Raw genomic sequence first — 1,353 nt, 5'->3', positions numbered from 1 at the left:
ATTCAAAAGTTTCCCAACCAAAGAAAGCCCAAGACATGATGTATTCACTGCTGAATTCAACCAACATTTAAAGAAGAACTAATACCAATTCTACTCAAACTGCTTCAAAAACCTGAAGACGAAGAAATACTTCCAAACTCATTCTACGATGACAGCTAGCATTATGCTGATACCAAAACCAGATAAAGACACAATAAATACAACACATTAACACAGTCAACAGCGGTAGAATGCCCAAATCCTGGCCAAAATATATAAACGGGTATGTGAAAGAGTATGTACAGTCAGACCTCCATATCTATGTGTTCTGCATTCATGCATTCACACAACCGTGGATCAAAAATATTCAGGAGAAAAAAATGGATGGTTGCATCTGTACTGAACCCATACAGACTTTTTTCCCTGTCATTATTCCTTAAACAATACAGTATAACAACTATTTACATAGTATTTACATTGTATTAGGTATTATAAGTAATCTAGAGATAATTTAAAGTATATAGGAGGATGTGCATAAGTTATATGCAAATGCTACATCATTTTATATAAGCGACCTTGAGCATCCATGGATTTTGCTTTGGGGGGCTGGAACGAATCCCCTAAACAAATACTGAGGGACAAGTGCATGTGTGAATGTGTAGGCGGTGGGTAATAAGGGAGAACTGATGATGATGGGGCAACTTTCCTTACTTTTTTAAGAAAGGGCAAAAATGTAGTATTGTAGTTTCTTCATTGGATGATTCTTTTGTTTTACATTTATTATTCCACAGAGATTACATCCTAATGTATATTCAATGTTTAGGAATATTTGATAATAATGCCATATTGCTTCAAGGGAAGGTTATTTTGTTTTCATAGTTCCAACATAACAGTTTTTACTGATGATCAAATTCTACTGTAAATGCATGCACACAGGTGAGATTCTAAATTTATTTTAGGCCAATCATAGACTATGCTTGTTAAAATTTACAGAGAATAAAAATCAAATAATATTACTCTATGTAATATGGTGATTACAAATGTCTTTGATCATATTTAGAAGGTTTTCATGTACATTCTATGATATGCTAAAAGACAAGGGTTAAAAAAAAAAAAGACTGACATTTTGAATAACATTCGCAAGAAGAATGGCATCCAGCAACAAAAACCTTACCAACAACAGCTGAGGGCTAAGTCCAGCAGACTCCAAAGTGTGACACATATCCTCAGTGGAGCTTTCTCCATGCAAACACTTCCAAAAAAAGAAACTGCCTAGTAGAACAAAAACAAAACACATTAATCAATGACTACTTACCATTTAGATTAACAATCTTCCTGAAATATAATCTAGAATCCCAGGGGGACAAAACAGTG

The 1,353-nt window shown here is 34.1% G+C and overlaps 1 protein-coding gene across 1 annotated transcript in view; it reads right to left on the bottom strand.

Moving 5' to 3' along the window:
• RAB3GAP2 (RAB3 GTPase activating protein subunit 2 (non-catalytic)) overlaps window positions 1-1,353 on the bottom strand; it is a 131,698-nt gene that overhangs the window by 40,228 nt on the left and 90,117 nt on the right. Inside the window, exon 17 of the mRNA XM_012649670.1 lies at window positions 1,154-1,251. Coding sequence (XP_012505124.1) covers window positions 1,154-1,251 — 98 coding nt within the window. The remainder of the gene's footprint in view (window positions 1-1,153; window positions 1,252-1,353) is intronic.

The sequence above is a fragment of the Propithecus coquereli genome, unplaced genomic scaffold (genome assembly GCF_000956105.1).
Source record: "Propithecus coquereli isolate 6110/MARCELLA unplaced genomic scaffold, Pcoq_1.0 Scaffold300, whole genome shotgun sequence".
Lineage (NCBI taxonomy): Eukaryota > Metazoa > Chordata > Mammalia > Primates > Indriidae > Propithecus > Propithecus coquereli.
The sequence above is the reverse complement of the archived record's forward strand: the minus strand, read 5'-3'. Positions and strand labels throughout refer to the sequence as shown.